Source organism: Mesoplodon densirostris, chromosome 7 (assembly GCF_025265405.1).
Source record: "Mesoplodon densirostris isolate mMesDen1 chromosome 7, mMesDen1 primary haplotype, whole genome shotgun sequence".
Taxonomy (NCBI): domain Eukaryota; kingdom Metazoa; phylum Chordata; class Mammalia; order Artiodactyla; family Ziphiidae; genus Mesoplodon; species Mesoplodon densirostris.
The window spans coordinates 41,516,953-41,538,001 of record NC_082667.1 but is presented as its reverse complement, the minus strand read 5'-3'; the positions used below and the strand labels follow the sequence as shown (position 1 = coordinate 41,538,001).

Here is a 21,049-nt window from a genome sequence, read left to right as displayed (position 1 = left end):
AAGGATGAAGACGGAAAGAATAGGAGCATTCTTAAATATGTAAGTGTGGCTTTCTGAACCTGTGCTCATATTGCTAATTACAAGAAGATGTGTGAAATATCAGGCATGCATTTGCACGGCATATAATGAGGAGGGAGAGTGATTATTAAAAATCAAACCACATGGGCTTCCCTGGTGGCGCAGTGGTTGAGGGTCCACCTGCCGATGCAGGAGACACGGGTTCGTGCCCCAGTCCGGGAAGATCCCACATGCCGCGGAGCGGCTGAGCCCGTGAGCCATGGCCACTGCACCTGCGCGTCCGGATCCAGTGCTCCGCAGCGGGAGAGGCCACAGCAGTGAGGGGCCCGCATAACCCACCCCCCCGAAAAAAAAAATCAAACCACAGCAGATTTATGGCTGGATCAAAATTGTTGTCCATTCTAAAGCCCAGGCTGGTTGGGAACAGGGTGTCCAGGAACTTATTGCCAGATGCATATTAAAAAGCGCTGCGGTGTTCATTCCCGCACAGATCGTGGACGGCAAGCTGTGGTTCCAGCTGGACTGCGGCAGTGGCCCCGGAATCTTGGGCATCTCGGGCCGCACTGTCAACGACGGGAGCTGGCACTCGGTCTTCCTGGAGCTCAACCGCAATTTCACGAGCCTGTCCCTGGACGACAGCTACGTGGAGCGGCGCAGGGCGCCCCTCTACTTCCAGACGCTGAGCACCGAGAGTACCATCTACTTCGGGGCCCTGGTGCAGGCGGATAACATCCGCAGCCTGACCGACACGCGGGTCACGCAGGTGCTGAGTGGCTTCCAGGGCTGCCTGGACTCCGTGGTGCTGAATAACAATGAACTGCCGCTGCAGAACAAGCGCAGCAGCTTCGCCGAGGTGGTGGGCCTGACCGAGCTGAAGCTGGGCTGCGTGCTCTACCCTGACGCCTGCGAGCGCAGCCCCTGCCAGCACGGAGGCAGCTGCGCTGGACTGCCCTCCGGGGGTGAGTGCGCCTGCGCCCTGGGCACCCTGCCCCTGCCGGGCGGGGGTGGGGGGGAGGTAGGGGGGTGGGGGGATGGGGGGCAGACCTGAAGGGGGACTCGCTCTCACAAGCATGACCAACCCAAGTGCTCTCCCAGAGGGGTGTATGCACCCATGATGCTGGCCCAGCTTCTTAATCCCCTTTAAGGAAGTCACAAAGCTTGACAATTACAGGAACGTCCAGTTTAGCCAATCCGTTTGCAGCATCCCACAGGCGCAGTGAGCTGGCTGCAGGAGCCCAGAAGATGCTGGCACGGCTGCCCCCTTACCTGCCCACTCCACACCCTTCCAGGCCTCAGCAGCCTGGAGGAATAGGATCTCCTTTTAAGTATCTGCTCCTTTGGACCACTTGCAAGTCACTGCAGAACAATGGGTAGCAGTCTGAGTTATGACATCCATGCACTATCCTTTCACAAGTAGCCATATATCTTTACTAGAAGCTAAACGGTGTGTGGGGTGAACCCACCACCCCAGAAATAGAAGTATAGTTTTAGAGCATGGTTTTAAAATAGAAGTATAGTTTTAGAGCATGCTTTTAAAACGTGTGTATTACAAATAAGTCTAGGGACAGCGCTATGAAGGATTAGAAAGTCAAGAATAAGGAGAGGGCAATTTACATGAAATATCAGGACAAACCAGTCAGTGAGGGCAATGATACTTTACCCCTGTAAAATTCCCCCCAGAGATACATCGTGAAGAGGAAAGAAAGAACAGGGTAGGCCAAAAAAGAGGGGAGGAGTGGTGTAGATTTATAGAGGGTTTCTATTGTTTGAGGGAAAAGTCAAGGTTATTTAAGTCCTAGGAGTCTGACGATGAAAGCATCCCTGACTTTACCCAGATGCAGGATCTGTGTTGATGTAAACTAGGTCAGGCGCTCTCCTGGCTGAAGGCTTTGCCACCGCAACAGCCTAACTACTGATTCCACTTTAGCCCCTCTGCAGAGCCTCTCAGTGGGAGTGTGATTACCAAATTTAAACCTTCCCCACAAATCACTTAGAGGTTCTGCTGTGTGCAATACCATCTAATGTTCGTGAAGCCCAACTCCAACTGTAGAGTCGATTTTATTATTAGAATGTTATAAACTGCCCGTGAAATGATGCAGTGCCGAAACACAGACAACGAAGTTACTTAGACTTGCATATGTTACTGCCACAATGAGGGCCAAGTGCCCTGGGGGGAAATTTCCGCTGTCTCGATTTAAGAAATCTATTTGCTGTTTTTACTGTCTCAGCAGTATGTGTAAATAAAGGGTTGTTATGGTGCCATAATTCCTGAATGATGGGCAGTAACTATACTTCAGTGGTTCTATAAACCAGCCCATTATGACAAGTCATGGCCAGTTTTTCACCAGGCAAAATAATTCTGCTACTGTGAGCCATCCACAATATATAAAAGGAGCATGTAATTAAATTTGGGTTGAAATAGAACACCACTCCATGTCAAATGCTGGGTACATAGCCACAAATTGTAACATACTTTTAACGATAGCAGGACGTTGTTTTTGCTGGCAAAGCTATGGGCTTCCACAATGGGTTTGCTTTAAAATAATAATAATCACTGTATTAAGGGAAAAGACTGAGGAATCTTGCTTTTTCTTCAGTGTACATTTTAATTTTTTAATTGCCATGAAATCCCTGAGCTAAATATTCAGTGCAGGTATGTTCATTAAATGACTATGACCCCTATGACCCACATCAGAAACAGCAGTTTTCCTCTTTATTTATTTATTTATTTATTTGCGATACGCGGGCCTCTCACTGTTGTGGCCTCTCCCGTTGCGGAGCACGGGCTCCGGACGCGCAGGCTCAGCGGCCATGACTCACGGGCCCAGCTGCTCCGCGGCATGTGAGATCTTCCTGGACCAGGGCACGAACCCGTGTCCCCTGCATCGGCAGGCGGATTCCCAACCACTGCGCCACCAGGAAAGCCCTTCCTCTATTTTTTTTTAATCTCGTTTGGTTTAACCAAATTTCAGGACTCAGGACCCACCTGCCATATACTTTTTCACATGGTCTAAAGAACCTGTTTTCCCCTCCCCAGGGACCCAACTTTACCCATGGGTTGCCTCCTCTCTCAGACTCCTCTTTGCTCCCTGTTCCTCACTTTCCCCTGTGATTGCGCTTGGGATTCTACGGGAGGTACTCTTTCTTGCAAGGGAATAAAGCCTTTTATCAGCTCAAGTATCTCCTTTGTACCAGGAGGCTAATGTTTTCCTTAGACAAAGAAGGTGTCCTTCCTCACCTCCATCTATACAACTCCCTTCTCTCAAGCCTACTACCTGTTTAATTGAGAGGGCCCACAGGAGCCCCCAGGTGTGGTCCAGATGAGGAAGTACTGTGCTCTCATGCACAGCAGTACTGAGCCCAGGGCCACCAAACTCCTGGCCACTTACCAGGAAATCCAGGAAGAGTGTTTCTGTTGCTTCCCTGGGGAATCAAAGGCACAGGAGCCTTCTGGGTTTTTTTTGTTTTTTTTTTTGTTGTTGTTTTTTGGCTGTGTTGGGTCTTCACTGCTTTGTGCAGGCTTTCTCTAGTTGCGTCAAGCGAGGGCTACTCTTCGTTGAGATGCGCGGGCTTCTCATTGCGGTGGCTTCTCTCGTGGCGGAGCACGGGCTCTAGGTGCTAGGGCTTCAGTAGTTACAGTATGCAGGCTCAGTAGTTGTGGCGCACGGGCTTCATTTCTCCGTGGCATGTGGGATCTTCCTGGACCAGGGATCACAACCCATGTCCCCTGCATTGGCAGGCAGATTCTTAACCATTGCACCACCAGGGGAGTCCAGGAGCCCTCTTCTGATGTGTGAGGAGGTACCTACCTGCTTCCTGGCTGTCAGGATTGGGGTTTTGGCTTTTAAGAAAAGAGGAGAGAGAATCCATTTTCTTGCCCCCATTATCAGTGGAATTCTTGGAAGGTCTCCGTATCCTATCTGCAAATTCCCTAAACTGGTGCCAAATAGTAGGGAGGGATGGGAAGACAAGAAAAGGAAGAACCAACAATTTTCCCTTTACCTCATATCTATGAAAGTATTTAGCTAATTATAAGCTTATTTAAAATAAAAGAGGGCTTCCCTGGTGGCACAGTGGTTGAGAGTCCGCCTGCCGATGCAGGGGACACGGGTTTGTGCCCCGGTCCGGGAAGATCCCACATAACACGGAGCGGCTGGTCCCATGAGCCATGGCCACTGAGCCTGCGCGTCTGGAGCCTGTGCTCCGCAACGGGAGAGGCCACAACAGGGAGAGGCCCGCGTACCACAAAATAAATAAATAAATAAATAAATAAATAAATAAAGGAAAAGTCATCTTAGTTGTGAGTGATGGTTTAAAAAGAACAATAATACTGAGTCATTCATGAAAGAATATCCATGCCTGGAAGAATTCCCTCTGGCTACCAGGGTACCTAATCACAGGAAAAGAGTCTTGCTTCCCCAGATCGAAGGCTAGGATGCATGGTGTATTCAGATAGGAAATGTGAGCTGGAGAAAGTAGAGTGAGGTGCTTAAAATGACTCCATGTGAGAATGTTGATAACACAAGCTAATGGTTTGAACATCTTACTGTTGTTGGAACCCTGAGTTATGTGTTGCTCTAAAATTCCATGAGACATATTTTAGCATAATCATTCTCTTGGCCCTTCAAGAATGCTGGGGTATTGGTCATTGGCTCTCCTGGTGACAGACTCCCCTCTCTAATTGTGACAACCCTAGCACCAGGCCCTTGTTCCAGAGCATTCAGAGTTTTAAAAGCAGGCAACCCACAGCAAGAAGCAGATTTCTTTCAGAGAAGCAGGATTCTGCTCCAGCCACTTCCAAACCCAACCAAACGCTTGGCATAAGGGGCAAGGAAGCCAAGTCTACTAGCTTGGAATGGCATGGTCAGCAAATTTGACCAGGGTTATCCCTCTGACTGTCCCAGGAGCAAGCCACGGGAACCCCAGGGGAGTCAAAGCCCAGAACGCTGACTTGTAATAAGAGGGTAAATATGACTCTGTAAATCAACCACAGAGGGAAGGCTCTCTCTTGGTAAAGTCTTAAAATTATATGTATTTCATAAACATGAACTGGAAATAGCAACCACTATGGAAAAGAAATGGCCTAGTCCCATCGTGACCCCTGTGCTTCCAGACCCAGTGGGTGGGCAGCAGCCCAGTGAGCACCCACGATCTGAAAAGGAGGCCCCAGTCCTCCGTGCCTTATCCTGCTCAGCTCAAGCCCATGACCGGAAAGCCAAGTTGAGGCTAAACTATAATTTGGCTAAGCAAGGCAGCAACTGATGACTACCAGGCCAGAAATAGTCATTCAGATGGCTTTCATGAGCCTGCAAGCTTAACTCTTAAAATGAGAAGTTGATAACTTTTTCGATGGTAGAGTTCCATTTGTTAGTTTGTCATTTTGTTACTATGTGCTTGGTACTCTGTTACCAGTGCTGTGACACAGTTCTCACCCCAGTACTCTGGATTGGTACTATTCTTTGCTCCCTTCAACCCCCATTTTTCAGATAAAGAAACAGGCCAGAGAGGTTAAGTAACCAGCCCAACATCACACAGTTAGTAAAGTGAAGAAGCAGGATGTGATCCAGGTTTGTGGAACTCCTCCCCCCTGCCCAGCCCCCCAGCCTATGCTCTTAACCCTTGTTACTCAAAGTGTGTTCCAGGGACCAGCAGAAGCCACATCACCAGAAGTGTTAAAAATGCAGCATCTCAGAATGAATCAGAATCTGTACTTTAACAATATCCCTAGGTGATACGCTGATTTCTCTCTCTGTCTCTGAACTGCCCTGAAACCCCAAAAAGAAATGAGTTATTTTCTGTTTTCTTGTGTTGTATATAGTGGTTCTCAAATTCCAAGGTGCCTCTGCACCATCCGAGGACCTGATTAAAACAAGACCTTGTTATAGAAGAGTCTCTTGGTTGTTAAGGGAAAAGGAGAATCTATTGACTTGCCTCTGTCATCCGCTGTCCACATCCGAGGAACCTTCTCCTAGGTCACTGAGTTGTATTTGCAAGTTCCTGAATCCACCACCAAAAAAAAATGTCTCAGTGAAAACTTTGGAGGAAGAAAAAGACCCAAACCTACGAATCAGAATCTCAGAATCTGCAAGAGTGGAATTAGGGCATCTCTGTTTTTAACAAGCCTCCAAGATAGTTCTATGCAATTCTGAGTTTGAGAACCACTGACATTTGGGAATCCCAGTAAACTCTGTATTTGCCAGAATGTGAATCAGTGAATTACAGGAGACATAGGACATTCAGAAATTGAATGTCAGATGCACAGCCTGCATTTTTAATAATTGATTTAGTGTAAAGATTGAGCTTTGTTCCCCAGACAGTCAGAAGTTTGAGGTCACCTGAGCCCCCTTTCAAAGATAAAAGTAGGGCTTCCCTGGTGGCGCAGTGGTTGAGAATCCGCCTGCCGATGCAGGGGACACAGGTTCGTGCCCCGGTCTGGGAAGATCCCACATGCCGCGGAGCGGTTGGGCCCGTGAGCCATGGCCGCTGAGCCTGCGCGTCCGGAGCCTGTGCTCCGCAATGGGAGAGGCCACAACAGTGAGAGGCCCGTGTACTGCAAAAAAAAAAAAAAAAAAAAAAAAGATAAAAGTAATAGTGCATACCTACTCCCTCTAAGCAAGGTGCATAAAACAACAAGTTCCCAGATTTTGTTAATAGTTGGGCATAGAAGCATCTTCAGCTACAGAGTGACCTGTGCTACTTTGAGTAGCACATAATTTTGCTGAGTATTTTGGGCCCCTAACTTGTAAGTGTCTAGATTAATTCAGTCTATCAGACTTTAATCAAGTGACTGATTTGTGTCGAGCTCTGTGTTAAATTCTCTGTGTTGCTGTCTCTGTGACCAGTGGATCCACTTATGTGGCCTCCCTCCCTTCACAGCTGGCTTAAGGGAATTAGACAGGTTCCCTGTATGTGCTCAGCCCACTGGCCTACTGAGCACAGGGAGACAGCGAAAGGAAAAACCAGGCTCCCAGATAATATACTATGGACAAATTTGACTGAGCTTTGCAGCTTATGGGGAAAACATTTTGTTTTTTTTCTGGGTGACTTTCTTCTAAATACTGAGGTAACTTTTTTTGGTACTTTAGAAAAGCCTCATGGTAACAGCATTAATAATATAATATTGATATTAATAGAAAAACCCAAAACCCTAAAGCAGCCAGGTTACGTGCAGACACAAAAGAACATGCCAGAAGGTGAAAATTTACTTTGTGCTTAATGTTAGCACATTAAATGTTTCCGGGTCCTCAAGGAAAGTATTAGAGGTTCGGCCCAATATATAATATGTGAAATGTGAGCCAGCTTTCCTAGGGGAAATTAGAGGTCTCACCTGCAAAGGTTTTCATCTTACAAGGTCTAAAGGTATTGCATGGACCCTGCTTAGTGAAAGAGAAAAGTCACAGTGACTACAAGTTGAGAGGGTGAAGTAATGACAGAGGTCATAGTCCTCAGCTAAGCTCACTCCACTTATGATTAGCATCTCACGTGATAATGTGGCCACCAGTTTTCTCAAACTCATTAAGATTCACGTGGACTAGAAGTTTCAGTATTTCCCAACATTCAGCCTAAAAGTCAGAGTGAAAAAACTCCCATGGCTTTCTTTTGTTTGGTTTATGAGCAACCCAGAAATGAAGCTGATTTTAGAATCCATAGTAATTACAGTAATTACAACAAGAAAGCACCTAATGTTTGTGGGCTGCATTGTGGTTGATGAATCCAGAAACCTTATTATCCCCTATGAAGTGGGTATTAGTGAGGCTTAATTATCAGATAAAAACAGGGAGGTCCCTAGAGGCCAGGAGGCTCGGCCGTGATGACACCCAGCTAGTGAGGAACAGCCAGAACTTAGACATGTACCCACCACATCACAGCTCCCTCCCCAAATTGTAAAGTTCCTGGAGTGTCTAAATGCAGTCATAACTCAGCAAGCATAGTGGTTGACGCTGACTTCAGATCCCAAGTGCTAGTTGCACATCTGTCATTATTTCCACCTTTGTGCGGAAGGTAGATGTTTCCTTATCAAGGCAGCCAAACTGGATCAGAATGATGTTCACCTACGCCAGGTGAACAGGGCCAAAGGTGGACGCTATTACTTAGGTGAATCAGGTCGGAAAATAACTTAACTAAGTCAAAGGAGTAAGATAGGAATTATCTTGATTATTTGCCTACACAGCCCAAAGTCATTCTATAATTGCTCAAACCATTTCTCTTTTTGCATTTAATAGGTTTTGCAATGTTCTTCTTTGAGCAAGGAAAGGAGAGGGCATTTTAAGTTCATCTGGGTGCAGATTTCAAAACCATCTGTATCAGCTGTAACTAGAAGGATTGTAAACAAGAGCACAGCTTTGAGGCAAGGCTTTAAAATACACTTCTTGATGTGGCACATGTATACAATGGAATATTACTCAACCATAAAAAGAAACGAAATTGAGCTATTTATAGTGAGGTGGATGGACCTAGAGTCTGTCATACAGAGTGAAGTAAGTCAGAAAGAGAAAAACAAATACCATATGCTAACACATATATATGGAATCTAAAAAAAATGGTTATGAAGAACCTAGGGGCAGGACAGGAATAAAGATGCAGATGTAGAGAATGGACTTGAGGACATGGGGAGGGGGAAGGGTAAGCTGGGATGAAGTGAGAGAGTGGCATGGACATATATACACTACCAAATGTAAAATAGATAGCTAGTGGGAAGCAGCTACATAGCACAGGGAGATCACCTTGGTGCTTTGTGACCACCTAGAGGGGTGGGATAGAGAAGGTGGGAGGGAGACACAAGAGGGAGGAGATGTGGGGCTATATGTATACATATAGCTGATTCACTTTGTTATAAAGCAGAAATTAACATGGCATTGTAAAACAATTATACTCCAATAAAGATGTTAAAATTTTTTTTACATAAAATAAAATACACTTTTCATTTCACAAGGGTTTGAGAGGAGAGAAGCTATGGCATTGTTTATTTGTTTGTTTGTTTTTAATATGTATTTCAGTGCTAGTGTGACAGTTATCTTTTTTAAATCTGGAAACTGGTATGAAGTAGCATCTGCCACTTACTAACTGTGTAACTTTGGGCAAACAATCTTATGTAAGCCTCAGTTCCCCTTTTGTAAAATAATAATACTTTCAGCAGAGGGTTGTTGTCAAGTATTAAGTGAGATAATGCATGCAAAGTTCTTAGCATTTTTCCTAGTGCATAATAAGCTGCTGTTCTTGGTGATAGTTTACTTATTTGACATTCTCCCCCAACCCAAGACAAAAAATCTACTCTTTTTCATAAGACTTTGAGATTATCCACTGAATTATATTTTTCTTTTACATTCACAAAAGTGTTAAAATATTATTTGTGATCAAATAATGCCTATCTTTGGGAATTCGATTCCCTCTATTTGTGTTTTATATCAACATATGGTAATGCTTTGGGAGAGCAGAAGCTTTATTATGCTATTATCTTTATTATTTGATGATTATTTGGCTCCCAGAAGGATGTCTGATGCTGTCCATCTCATTGCATCTCATTGGCTCCCTGGAGAGTTGTGGGGAGTAACTACAAGCCCCTCCTGATTCCTAGTAAGTTGTGAGTTCTGGCTTACTGACAAGTTCCAATGCCAATACAGTCTTGTAGAAAGATTTGAGAATCTGAAAGCCTGGATTCAAGTTCAAACTCATCATTTACTAGCTATACATACTTGAACTAAGCCACTATTCTCTCCAACACCCCCGTGGAGTAGGGATGTTAATGGGGCCTCTTATTTTCCTTTCACGGGATTATTGTGATCCTTCATAGAATGACAAAGTGATTTTAGACATTACATCACTTATTATCATTATGGCAGACTTGTTGACATTTTAAAAATTATTAATAATAAGGCCCAGGCCAGGATAATGAGGTCATAAATAATGCTTCATTAGAACAGGTTAATTTTATCAACAAGCCTCTTTCACAAAGGCTAAATAGCAAATATAACTTTTCTTTCATTTAAAAAAGAAAATCTGACCACTTTTTAAAATCCAATTACTTTTCCCTTTCATCATGTTGACATAAAAATCCCTCAAAATTTAAAGTTTTTTCTTGCTTTTAGGCAAGATTTCTTCAAAAGTGTCTCTGCCTCCCTTGTCCCATGGGTTTGACATCATGAGAACAGATTCTAGAAAGTTTGCTTCTCTTTTTAATAAACAGAGAAATCCAGATAGAGAGTGTAATAAAGTATGATTGTTAAACTTACAATTCAGGATAATACTGAACTCAGGACTCTGGAGCCAGACTACAGGGGTTCAAGTCTACACTAGTTTCATGACTGCAAATAAGTAATCTACTTCTCTGTACCCTGGTTTCCTCATCTATAAAATTGGAATAATAATAGTACCTTCATTGCAGGCTTGTTTTAAGATTTAAATGAGTTAATACATGTAAAGTGCTTAGAACTGTTCTTGGTCCATAATAAATGTCACTAACTGTTAGCTATCATCATCATCATCTTCTTCAAAATGGACAGCTAGTTTTCTCAGAGGTAGAACAGGGCTTCTCCCTCGTGCAAAGATTGTAGTGCTCTCTGTGCTCGTCGATGGTGTTTTTCTGTCTTTGTATCCCCAGTCCCTATTTCAGGAGTGTGCTGGAAAACCAAGTCTCTAAAAACAAAAGCCCTGATCTGCAATGTTTGCTGATTTCTGTGGTGTAAATATTCTCAGCCTTGCTGGCATCAGGCTACCAGTGGTTTAATAACTGTCTGCCAAATTCCTGAATACTTAAAATTCAGTACCCTCAACCCTAGATGAGCTGGCTCCAGCACACCACTGCCAATGGCTTAGACACTCCGTGAATAGTTTAATCAGTCAGGCTGGTGGCTGCATCAGGTAGCACTAGATATCCCACAGAAGATAATGAAAATGACAAAATGCAGAAGGAAATGTGTGAGAGTAAAATAGTGCACTAGAGAGAGTGCCTCATTTTAAATTCTGATTTTCCAAGGCAGAAAGACACCCAATCAAAGTAATCAAACCCATGACCCTCGTTAGAATCCAGTTTCCATGATAGTGATTCAAATGTCCCTTATTTCCAGACAGTTCCTCCTTGCCCCTCCCTGGCCCCCTACTACTGCTGCTATGGTGTTATTTGAGAAAAGGCCAGGGCTTGTCAAATAGGAGCTGGAGAGGGAGGAATTGTACCTGAGCTGACCCACCTCACCTTAGGTTCCCCCTCCTGACTGCCCTCCCTCCTCATCACTGCCCTGCTTTGCAGATTCCCGTACTGTGGTTGTTCCGCCCCGCCCTTTAGTCTTAAAAGGAATTGAATTCATTCTCACAAGTCACTCTCCCTCTAAATGGCATGCCATCCTCACCAAAGACTAGCCAGGTGACATAAAGAATCATTTTTCCCAGTTCCAACTGCTTTCAGCAATCCCCACTTCCATTTAGGTGAGCAACTGCCCAAATTGGAAAAAAAATTACCCCAAGTCAGCAGCATAATTTGAAGCAAGCAGACCTCAGAATATTGCATCCTGCCCATAGACTTCAGGCCGCCCATCTCTGGACACAGTTTGCATCAACAGTGGTCTTTCCTTATACATTAGTTCCCTGGTGTTTCATTGGTGTTGCATTCAAGAGTATTATGTCTCTCTCTCAGAGCCTCAACCTCTGGCCCTCTGGGTTCTTAGTGCCAGGGAGGCTGGGGCTACCCAGTTCCTTCCTCTTAGGAATGTAAAGATTTCTCTCTTGCCTCTTCCACTTGCCTCCTGAAGATGAGTCCTTCTCTCTCCCAACCTATGAACACCCACACACAGTCATAATGTCCTCCTGTATGTGAGAGTTCTCTGGAGTGTGGATTCAGTAAAATGTCCATGAGAGCATGCTGTATTTCAATCTATAGATTATTAGCTATCTTATACCTATAGAGATCAATCTACAATATCCCAGCATCAGTCACTGACCACTTGGGGAGCAGAGGTTAGCCCAAGAGCCCTTCAAATAAGAGTGAGGATGGTTATTTGCAAACCAAAGTAAATATGATATGCTTGTTGGATGCGGAGACCCACAAATACTCTTCCTCTACTACCACCCACTCACCCAAACATTAGAAACCAGGCCTTTACCCTCCCTCTGGGCAGATGATAGAGCCATTAATGTGGAAATTAACCAACCTTGACCAACCCAAGGGTACTGACACAGTATTGTTGTTGACAAGCCCCACTGATGTGCTTAGAGCTTCCTATCAGATTTCGATTTCTAGTTTTCTTCAACCCCACTCTTCAATATGAGCTGATAAGCCAGGATTACCAGAAAAAGGAAATCCTCTCATGTGGAAGATATGGACTGTATTAAGGTTCTCCAGAGAAACAGAAACAATACGATAGAGAGATAGATAGTTGATTGATGGAAAGATAGATAGATAGATTATAGATAGGTAGGTAGAGAGAGGGAGATAGAGTGATTGATTGATTGATTGATTTTTAAGAAATTTGCTCACAAGATTGTGGGGCTGGCAAGTCTGAAGTTTATAGGGCAGGACAGCAGGCTGGAAATTCATGAAGAGTAGAATTTTCAGTCTTTACTTTGAAATCCTCATAGCTGGAAATTCAGCTAAGATTTCTGTGTTGCAGTCTTGAGGCAGAATTCCTTCTTCTTAAGGCCTTCTTTCGAATGGATAGAATCCACCCACATTATGTAGAGTAATCTGCTTTACTTAAAGTCAACTGATTGTAAATGTTAATCACATCCACAAATACCCTCACAGCAACATCTAGACTAGTGTTTGACCAATAACTGGGCACCATAGCCTAATCAGCTTGATACATAAAATCTACCTTCACAGAGACCAAATCACAGAAACAGAGAAAAGCAACTTGGAAGAAACTATTTATGACAACATAAATGAAAATCTCAATAAAAGTTTCAAAAGATGAGAAACTCTCTCGGAAAGTAAAGCAAAACCCCACAGAAGTGTAATGTGAGAGAAAGATAAAATTAAAGGAAGATCCAAATGATCTAAGATCCAAACCATAAAACTTCCATAAAAACAGAATAGAGAAAACAAAGGAAATCATCAATGCAATAAAGAAAATTTCCCAAAGTTTAACAATTTCCAGATTGTGAGAGCCCAGTACTGGTTCAAGTTAAGTGTACATCATTGTGAAAGCTCAGAAAATTGTTGGGGGCAGGAGAAACCCCTCCAAACTCTTAGCGACACAAAGAAACTAGGTCACACACAATGTTCAGGAACCAAAACAACTTTGGATTTCTCAAAAGTAACATAGAGGGAATTGCTTAGAATTCCATACATAACTTAATTATCAAAGAAGTGTAAGGGTGGAGTAAAAACATGTGCAAGGTCTCACAACATTGACTTCTTATAAACCCCTTCTCAGGAAGCTACTGTAGAATGAGTTCTAATGAAATGAGTATGGTACCTACGATAAACTCCTTCATGGAGACATCCTGCCTTTTACAGTAGCAGCCTGGTGGGGAAAGCATCTTCCGCCCTATCCTGGTTTCTGTTCTTGGGATCTGTTCTCTGGGTGTCGCTTACCATTCTCACTAGCATTCATGTATGTGGTTAATTAGGGGAATTTTTGTGGACTAGCACAAGCTCCAAACCATTACTTGGCATTTTTGTGGCAAGATGGGTTCCAAGTTCAAAATAACCAATTTGCTAATCATCTTGGGAATTTGGGCCCTGCCTAAGATTTGATTCAGAGGAATTAGGCCATGTATGGCCGAGTCCGTGCACTCTGAGCATTATCAGTGGCATCCATAGCTCATGAGTTCCTCTGTTTCTCCAGGTTATCAGTGTACCTGTCTCTCCCAGTTCACCGGGAGAAACTGTGAATCGGAGATCACAGCCTGCTTCCCAAACCCCTGCCGGAATGGAGGCTCCTGTGACCCCATAGGAAACACTTTCATCTGCAATTGCAAAGCTGGGCTCACTGGAGTCACGTAAGTGAGATTGTGCAATTAGTCTTTCTCTATGCTGCTTCTTGTTGCTAAGAAAACCAAACAGTAAAAAACTAACTGAGATTGGGACTTCCCTGGTGGCCCAGCGGTTAAAACTCCACGTTCCCAATGCAGGGGGCCCAGGTTCAATCCCTGGTCAGGGAACTAGATCCTGCATGCCACAACTAAAAAAGATCCTGCACGCTGCAACTAAAGACCCCGCACCGGCGATGAAGATCCCACATGCTGCAACTAAGACCCGGCGCAGCCAAATAAATAAATATTAAAAAAAAAAAAACACCTAACTGGCATAAAATATTCAGCACTAATAGGATGGGCAAAGGGTTAATATCTTAATATAAAGCGTGCTTACAAATGACTAAAATGTTATCTGGGATTATCTCTGGGTAGTGGGGTTATGGGTTAATTATATTTTTACTTTATACTTCTCTATATTTTCAAAAATTTATACAATTACTATGTGTTCTGTAATCAGAAAAATAATCCTTTTAAAGAAAGTCTTCTCTGACCCCTAATATTTCCAGTATAGCTCTGAGGCAGATATACTATCCATCTCCCCAGAACTCATAAACTGGGCTCTACTTTCTAGCGTTTTATGATCATTCTGAGAAACTGAAAACTTATGTTTCCTTTGCAAATCTTTTTTCCCCCAAGGAAGAGGGAAATTAAAGTGTGAGCCGAATGGAAAGGGAATGTTTTAAGTTCTTAGTAAAACAACGCTTTCAACCATCCTTGATGGTTTTAGAAGTATATATATATATATATATATATATGTAATCTCAAGCAAAGTGATATTCTAATTACAGATCAGTCTTACATATTCATTAAAGTAAATCTCCTGAGGACTTTACCAGGAAATACTTAGCTGACTTTGAATTGTTGGATGTAATTTAAAGTAATAAAGCTGCATTTATTTTTAAATACTTCGTGATTCTGACTAATTTCCAGCTGACCTGGCCTCAATCTTTTCAAATTAGGGACATTTGACTACATTTTGAAAGGTGGACTACCAAAGATATAAGTGATCGGGCCTTTTAAAATGAACATATCAGAACAACTTGGGAAGTAGGGGACAGGAAGAAGAAAGATCTATGTCCTTAAATAATGTTAAAGTAAGAAAGAGTAAGACTTACATGTTTGCCTTATAATTATACTCAAAACAAGTCACGGATTGCTTTAAAGAGAATAAAATTGATTTATTTTTCATTAGAATGCTTTAATCATTTTTCCTGATAATCTGCGTTAGCATTAGCCTTTAACATAAGCATACAATCCAGAAGATACGATGCTATGTAACCCTCCACCCACTACCTACATACACCCTATTACCCCTGCTTCCCAGAGAGACCAAAAATGACTGTATCCATTAGAGAGAAATGTCAGAACCAAAAACATTCTCCTCACTGGAAACTCTATTATAGGGTATCTAGCTTCACAGCTCTTTAAGTGTAGCTCTCAATCCCAGAAGCTCTGAGAACTAAAAGGACTAAGGATAAATTCGTGGCAAACTAATTTGGTGGCAAAATCAGCCAAACCCATTCTGAGGCTACTTCTAGTCTTTATTTCCCTCATTTAGTGTGAATATACATATGTTTTACTGTAGAAACACTGGCATATTTGATTATGGGTCCTATGTCAGCACCAGTTCCTGGGATGGACTGGGTATTCTACATAATATGAAAGATATGTACTGTATGTCATTTCTAAAATTGCAAAATTTTACATTCTGAGATGCATCTGGCCCTGAGCATTTTGGAGACCAGTGCGTCTTCAACAGCATCTGTGGTTTCTTTTTCTGCTCCTTCTCTTCTCTCCCATGGCAGCCGTTTTCTTCCTCTGACCCGCTAGGGTCAGAATATGGGAGAGATTGCACTGGGAGAAATCCCTTAATGCATGATGATCACCGGGGTCTACGGTGGGCACATAAATGCTCACCCACCTCCAATATACACTGCATCACGTCATTTTTGTCTTGCTTCAGGTACCCTTTAGGTGCTTTCTCTCTTTTATTTATTTACTTTTTTTTTTGCGGTACGCGGGCCTCTCACTGTTGTGGCCTCTCCCGTTGAGGAGCACAGGCTCCGGACGCGCAGGCTCAGTGGCCATGGCTCATGGGCCCAGCCGCTCTGCGGCATGTGGGATCTTCCCGGACTGGGGCATGAACCTGCGTCCCCTGCATCGGCAGGCGGACTCTCAACCACTGCACCACCAGGGAAGCCCGCTTCTTCTCTTTTAAAGATGTCGGTTTCACATGGAACGTCCACAGGTCCTGATGTTTGAGGGGGGTTTTGTGTGTTCTGTCGCGAAGGTGCGAGGAGGACGTCAACGAGTGCGAGCGGGAGGAGTGTGAGAACGGCGGTGCCTGTGTGAACGTGTTTGGCTCCTTCCTCTGCAACTGCACACCAGGCTATGTGGGGCAGTACTGCGGCCTGCGCCCCGTCGTGGTACCCAACATCCAGGCCGGCCACTCCTACGTGGGGAAGGAGGAGCTCATCGGCATCGCCGTGGTCCTCTGTGTCATCTTCGTCCTCATCGTCCTCTTCATCATCTTCCGCAAGAAGGTCTTCCGCAAGAACTACTCCCGCAACAACATCACACTGGTGCAGGACCCTGCTACGGCCGCCCTGCTCAACAAGAGCAACGGCATTCCATTCCGGAACCTGCGGGGCGGCGGGGACAGCCGCAACGTCTACCAGGAGGTGGGGCCCCCACAGGTCCCCGTGCGCCCCATGGCCTACACCCCGTGCTTCCAGAGCGACTCCAGGAGCAACCTGGACAAGATCGTGGACGGGCTGGGCGGCGAGCACCAGGAGATGACTACATTTCACCCCGAGTCACCGCGCATCCTGACGGCCAGGCGGGGTGTGGTCGTTTGCAGTGTGGCCCCCAACCTCCCTGCCGTGTCCCCCTGCCGTTCTGACTGCGATTCCATCCGGAAGAATGGCTGGGATGCCGGAACTGAAAGTGAGTCGGAAGTAGTAATGCATCATTATTTCTTCCGCTCTTGTTTGCTGGAAGGAAATTCGGGAAGGGAGAGCGCCCCGGAGGCACAGAGCTCTCAGTAGGACATGTTCTGACCCTAAATGTTCACACCAGCGCTGAAATATTGCCTTGGTTCTTATCCCCATTTACAGATGAGGAAAATGAGGCTCAGAGAACATACATAAGGTGCCCAAGGTCACACAGCTAGTAAGAGGAAGCTGGTACTCCAATACAGGGCTGCCAGCCTCTAAAACCCATGCTCTTCTTCTTTTTTTTTAATTAAAAAAACTTTTTATTTTATATTGGAGTATAGTTGATTAACAATGTTGTGATAGTTTCAGGTGTACAGCAAAGTGATTCAGTTGTACATATACATCTATCTATTTTTTTCAAATTCTTTTCCCATTTAGGTAGAACGCATGCTCTTCTCACAATAGCACACCATTGGCAATAAAACAAGCAGCGTAGCCACTTATGTGATATACAGGAAGTGTGCTATGGAAGGTCAGAAGAGAGTATTTCTAGTCTTAGGGTGAAGACCTGAGGGGAGCAGAGGGACATTTGAGTTGGACCATGGTGGATCAGAGGTCCAGAAAAAGGAGGGCATTCCTCCACATAGAGGCACCCACATGATCAGAAGAAAAGCAAGTCCTTCTGTTTGGCTGGAATGCAGGGTTCAGGAAACAAGAAAGTGAACCACAAGCAGGAAAAGTGGTCCAGGCCAGATGCTAGTGTTTCCCTCTCCTTTTGGCCTCATATAGCAGAATTCTAGGCAAAGAGAAGAGCCACAAGTGCAAAGGCTCTGGGGTGGGAAAGACTTTAGTGTATTGAAGAACATAGACTAGGTCAATGTAGTTGGAGCTTGGTGAGCAGTGGGGAGAGTGGATACATTTTAACAGCAACAGTAATGCAGTTTTTAATCAGGTAAGTAGCTTGATCTAATTTACATTTTTAAAAGATGGCTCTGACTGATCCATGGAGAAGAGACTAAATAGGACCAAAGAGGGAAGGGAGCAGAGACCATTTCGTTGTCCTATATGAACATCTGGGGAGAGGTGGTGATCGTTCTCTCTGTCCTAACATCAGTCAGAATGAAACTAAGGCAAGCTCCGTTGTATCCTATGACTTTTCATCAGGCCTAATGGCTTTATATTTGAGTAGCAGTGACACTCTGGGTAGCAGGAGTTTCCAAGGCTAGGATTACAGTACTATGATGTATGTCAGGGTAAAGGGGGAGGGGGGAGGCTGTTTCAAATGGAGCTAGAAAGCACATGCACCCAAGAGATACAGGGCGTCTCTATGAAGGAAGGAGGCATTCCTACTGGCGTCTTTAAGCACGAGTAAGATTTGAGTAGGAAACTATTGGAGAGGGCCTAATGGGAACAGGAAGCAGCTCAGTTAATGCAGGGGACACGTGAGGGGTTACCTGAGGGTGTCTGGCTCTGTTGTTCAGGAGGAAGGCAGCCAGAGGTGAAAGTTTGGACACCGACTACATGAAAAATGATTGAATCTCTGAGAGTGTGAGCTCACCGAGGGAGCAGGAACAGAGAGAGGATGGTCAATCTGGGCCTCAGAAAGAATCTTAGAGATACCTACATGAGGGAGGTGGGCAGGGAGTTGGGGCCAGGACGGGAAACAAACACATGTCAACAAAAAGAGAGCAAGGAAAGCGGAAAGGGCAGCCAAGCAGAAGCCAACCAATACGGTCAGCAGGGTTGAGCACCTTAAAACCATCAAGGAAGACACAGTCTTAAAAAAATACTGCACTTGCCACCTAGAAGTTTCTTAGTGATCTCAAGAATATCCCAATGAGTCCTCAAGACAGTTCAGCATGCAAGGGTTAAGGACGAAGAGATTTGGTGAGAAAACAGAGGCAGCAGATGAACATGAAAAACCACCACTGCCGTGTGCTGGATCATCTCCTTAAATCCCCACAGCTGCCCCACATGGGTGCCAATTGGAGGAGTGGATAAGTGAAATGACTTGCCTTAGAGCAGTAACTAGGAAAGGGAGGGATGAGGATTAGCATCTGTTGCATCAGGGTCCACAGCCTGTGCTTTTACCCAGACCGCTCTTGGGAGCTTTACCAGGGAGGAGGGAGAGGGACAAGAGAGGGAGAGAGTCTTCTGATGATGGTGGACAGAGCCTCTACTCTAGTACCACTCCAACTGTGCTCCCTGCTGACTCCACCTTTGAGTAGACACACTTATACTTCAAGTCCTTCCCCTTGGATTTTAACCATAAATATATTCCCTCTCGAATTATTGGTAGAGTTAGACTTCACTGCAGCCTTGCCAGTCCCCTGGTTAGTAGAAAGCCTCCTTTTATTTAGCAATGAAGATTTTGAATAAATGGAAGAGTGGAGAAAGGAGTTTTGTGCACAGCACTATACTCACCAGGGTGGATCATTTGGCATTTCCTTCCTTGTGTTCAGGGCTAAGCCTGGTGCCCACCTTGTGCTTTTCCAAGGCACATGTTTTCTGCCACATGGCTGTTGGGAGGTGAATATCTCCCTGGCATCTCTGTCCACTTGTATCGGTTGCTTATCCAACTCATCGTTTTGCTGTGGCTTCAGCATCTGATGGCAGATGCAGAGCTGCAGTGCCTGCACGCTTCGTGGAAGAAACAGCGATTTCTCTAGTCATGAAAAAGAACAACTGTTCCCTTAATCACGAGTCCCCGTCTCTTCATACCGTCACATTCTGTGATGATTTGAAGCTTTTCCTGGTGATCAGTTCCCTCCACCCACTTCGTAATGTGACAGCTTTATTTCCAGAATCCACCTCAGGCCAAAACTCACGTGTGCCCCCAAAGTATTGTTGAGCTTTTATCGACTACATTTCCCCCTTTGTTAAGCAAGGCAGAGCTAGCTGGCAAGACAGTCTCTGGGTGACTAATTCATTTTTCACTTGACAACTTCAAGATAATGGGTTTTTATTGCTTCTTTTAGTCCATCAAATAAGAAAGTAGCCCTGTAGTGTGTGTGTGTGTGTGTGTGTGTGTGTGTGCAGGCTCTCTTTGTATGGCAAAGAAGGAGAAGTGTGTGGCTAAGAGCACATCCACACTGCTGACTGCTGTCCTCTGGAGTGCCCGATGCTGTCATTCCCAAAAATGATGTGGCGCTGCCCTCTAGAAGGCAAAGCTGAGAACTCCACCCGCTCCCCAGAGAGGGAAGTTTGGATAAGTGTAATGGCATTCTTGCCTATAAAATATTTATACCCCTATTTTTAAAGTAGTCTCATTTAACCTGGTGTTGACACCACATCAGTTCATGTAAATGATCTAAATTAACTCTGAATGGCAAAGAGCAACTCAGCCACTTCATCCTAGCTTCCCTCTTCACTTAGTCGCTTCCCTTTGAGGATGGAACAGCGACTTTTCGGCTGTCAGCTATTTGGAAGCTCATTTACCACAGGTTAAGGGTTTCGAATCCATAATGTAAATTTCTTGATTGACAGACCTTTGCCCCTGATGGTACAATCAATTTTCTATTGTGCACTAAATTATTTTCTCCAAGCAAATGAAAGTGCCCCAAGAAGTGAACTCTGGCAGGGGGCAGGACTGGAAATATGCACAAGGTAACCAGTGTCATTTCTGCTTTCTCTCTGGCTGTCCACGAAGACAAAGGGGTTGATGACCCAGGAGAAGTGACCTGCTTTGCAGGCAGTAATAAAGGCAGCAACTCAGAAGTTCAGTCCCTGAGCTCCTTCCAGTCAGATTCTGGCGACGACAATGGTAAGAAGTCATGGGATTTGTCCCCCCCCACACCGGTGGGCTCTGTTTCCTGTGCTGGCGATCACTGGTTGAGAGGAAGGTGTTGGGACCCATTCTGTTTCCTGGCCCAAGCGTGGGCTTTTGCTCAAGCTCACAGCTTTCGCTGGGCTCCACTGTTGCGTGTCCGCTGAAAAAGCAAGCACTCATTGAGCCACAGCTGGGAGCAGGCACAGAAGTAGAGGAAGTTCCCGCAGACCTCCAGTAATGCGTCCTCTTTGACTTGGTTCATGATGGAACTACCTCATCCCAAAGGATACTCTCTAGCAAAGTGTGATTTGTTTCCTTTTTTATTCTAGCTCATGATGATCTCTTCACACTTCACTAT

The 21,049-nt window shown here is 44.7% G+C and overlaps 1 protein-coding gene across 1 annotated transcript in view; it reads left to right on the top strand.

Moving 5' to 3' along the window:
* The window catches only part of FAT3 (FAT atypical cadherin 3), a 714,507-nt gene that overhangs the window by 689,618 nt on the left and 3,840 nt on the right, over positions 1–21,049 (top strand). Inside the window, exons 23-26 of the mRNA XM_060103563.1 lie at positions 509–977; positions 13,797–13,950; positions 16,277–16,932; positions 20,572–20,685. Coding sequence (XP_059959546.1) covers positions 509–977; positions 13,797–13,950; positions 16,277–16,932; positions 20,572–20,685 — 1,393 coding nt within the window. The remainder of the gene's footprint in view (positions 1–508; positions 978–13,796; positions 13,951–16,276; positions 16,933–20,571; positions 20,686–21,049) is intronic.